The sequence below is a fragment of the Glandiceps talaboti genome, chromosome 13 (assembly GCF_964340395.1).
Source record: "Glandiceps talaboti chromosome 13, keGlaTala1.1, whole genome shotgun sequence".
Classification (NCBI taxonomy): domain Eukaryota; kingdom Metazoa; phylum Hemichordata; class Enteropneusta; family Spengelidae; genus Glandiceps; species Glandiceps talaboti.
Window position 1 is genome coordinate 8178559 of NC_135561.1, and position 2673 is coordinate 8181231.

Here is a 2673-nt window from a genome sequence, read left to right on the forward strand (position 1 = left end):
TTCCACTACCATGCCTGGCATTTTGCAGGTGCCGTGGTTGTTTACTTTTTAATAAATGTTCAGTAAGAGAAGAGCAAATTCTTACTTGGGTTTAAATTTCACTCTGAGATGACAGTAATAACGTCACCACTGTGGCACGAGTAGAACCAACTCGCAGGGGTGAACAAAATGACAAACACATTATTAGCATATTCAACAGGAGTTGAATCATGTAATTTCAGGTTTGAATAAATGATTACTAAAGGAATGCCAGGTGTGGTAGAGAAAGGTGAAAGCTAAATATCTAACACAAACTGATTCTAGGCTACGAACCTAAGCACTACATTGTGTATACCACCTCCCCCACACACACCTACACACTACCACTACACATAATAATAATAATATAAAGAATATTTCAAATGAATAATGAGTTCAAATGATGATTTTATCACAAATAGCTTTGGAAATTCTCTAATTCATTATTATCTTTGTATTCAATACTGTAGTTAAGTGTTTTACATTTTGCATATATTTACATATAATATTTTTGTTTTTGTTGTTTCTGTATGTTTAGATAATGATTATTTACATTATTTCATGTCATATAAAATATGCTCTTACATGTACTATACTGTATATACTAAGTTAGGTACCTAGGATGAACAAATCCAGAAAAATATTCAAATAATACGCTTATCATAATATACAGCGCATTTCATGTTAGCGTTTACCGGTTTTGTCTGATACAACCATGCAGAAACCTCCATGTATATGAAATTGCGCATTCTACACTTTAAGATACGAAGGTAATATATTTTTTTTTTCTGGATCAAATTAACCATTTCAATGTATATGTACCTGCAACTAGATGTACACATGTGGGTGCCAATCTGCATTTGGTGTCTGCATGGTGGTATGTTAGTTCCTTTCATAATATACACAAAATGTTGCAAGAAACTGTATTCATTCAATCTTGCTTTCTTAAAGTGTAGCATGTCCAGTTTCTTATATTACTGAGAGATTGTATCAAACAGCACCAGTAAACACTAATATGAAATAGGCAGTAAATATTCTTGATACAATTTGAATGTAGAAATCAAACAGAACTTCAAACACACCATGTTTCTCCACACTCACACCTGAGAGCCTCCAAGAAACTTTTCCATGCTTGTGTACAAATATTTTCTTCTTTTCTGTACATCAAAAAGTTCAACTGAGGTTTTTTGAAATGTTTTTAATATACCTTGCAATATTACTGACACGCTGAACTAAAAAACATTGCAAAATTTTGAGTCCTGAAATCTCATGAAAATGAGGTGCCTAAGTTCATTTTGAGAGCAACTTGAAGAAATGTTTTAAATTTGTACTTATTGTATAACCACCAAAAACAGTGACAAACAAAAAAAATGAAAACAATACAGGTGTGTATTAACAAAGAAATGCATCCCAGTTGTTTGCTATCTTATTTTTATCAAACTTTAATATTAAAAAACACATTTTTATTTTTTAATTTACATCACACTATAAATTTAATTTCAGGAAATATTGATGCAAAATTTGAAAATTATAAGCGAGAGAATTAATTTGTCTCGTACAAATTCTGAATTCCCCACCCAACTAAAGTTGTGAATGAGGAATGTGTTAACACATTGACATATGCAAATTTATGCGCACACCCCATTCATCATTCGGCCTTTATTTTAATTCAATCGAATGTCTGGCATGGCCAAAGGGTCAAGTGTCGGCAGCAGCGTTTAGACATTTCAAAAAACATTTCAAGTCAAGTCGATCACGACGAGAAACTTCTGTATCTTACCTTTAACATTGTGTTATGAGTTGAAGTTGCGGTAGCCGACAAGGCCTGGGAAAGCGACGTCATGCTGTCGCTCTCCATAGATCAGGGCGTGAAAGGACGAGCGCTGTTCACTAAATACACATTATGTGATAATAGCACAGATCGGCGAAATTTTTCCCTCGGAATTTCACCCAGCTTATCCTCTCCAAAGTTTAAAACACCTGGACGGGTGGATACTTGGTCCTCTTGACGGTAAACATGGAAATTCTGGCGTAAAACGGGGAGATTTGGAGCGAAACTACGGAGATCGGAATGTTTGACACGTCGGATTAATCTTCCGCACTACACCTACTAATCCACATATTGTTCCACTTTGTATTGACAAATAAAATCCCACTAAATGTGAGCAGGTGTCTGTAAAAGCTTTCCAATGTGTATATGAAATATTAGAATCGCGTTAAATTTAACATATTTACTAAATTACTGTAATTTTCGCCATGGCCTTGATTCTAATATTGCGACAGTAAGACGATGCGGATTGATTTTACTGGATAAGCCAGTGATTCGCCCTAGGATTAATGATCGTATAAAAATCGGATCAGTAGGGCATAGTGTAACGGAAAACCAACGCGTTAAATAAACATAATGTGGCTATTCTGAAAGCATTTATTGTGATAAAATGATGCCACATTGATACTACTCTCAGAAAACATTGTAAAAGTAGAGACAGCTCTTTCCCTTTGCGGAAATATAGACAGATTTCGACCCAGGATTATCCAAATCGCATACGCTACGAACTCTCGTGGTTTGCGAGAAAGTATCAGTCGAGACTAACATTCAAAATGGCCGCTTTGTGGTGTAGTGTCTTTCTGTTGGCACTTGCAAACTGTATTACA

General features: G+C 35.0%; 1 protein-coding gene across 1 annotated transcript in view; it reads left to right on the forward strand.

Moving 5' to 3' along the window:
* Positions 1-2613: 2613 nt before the first annotated feature.
* LOC144444567 (transmembrane 9 superfamily member 1-like) overlaps positions 2614-2673 on the forward strand; it is a 26450-nt gene continuing 26390 nt past the window's right edge. Inside the window, exon 1 of the mRNA XM_078134037.1 lies at positions 2614-2673. This exon is cut by the window's right edge and continues 27 nt beyond it. Within this exon, the coding sequence (XP_077990163.1) occupies positions 2620-2673 (54 nt within the window). The 5' untranslated portion in view covers positions 2614-2619.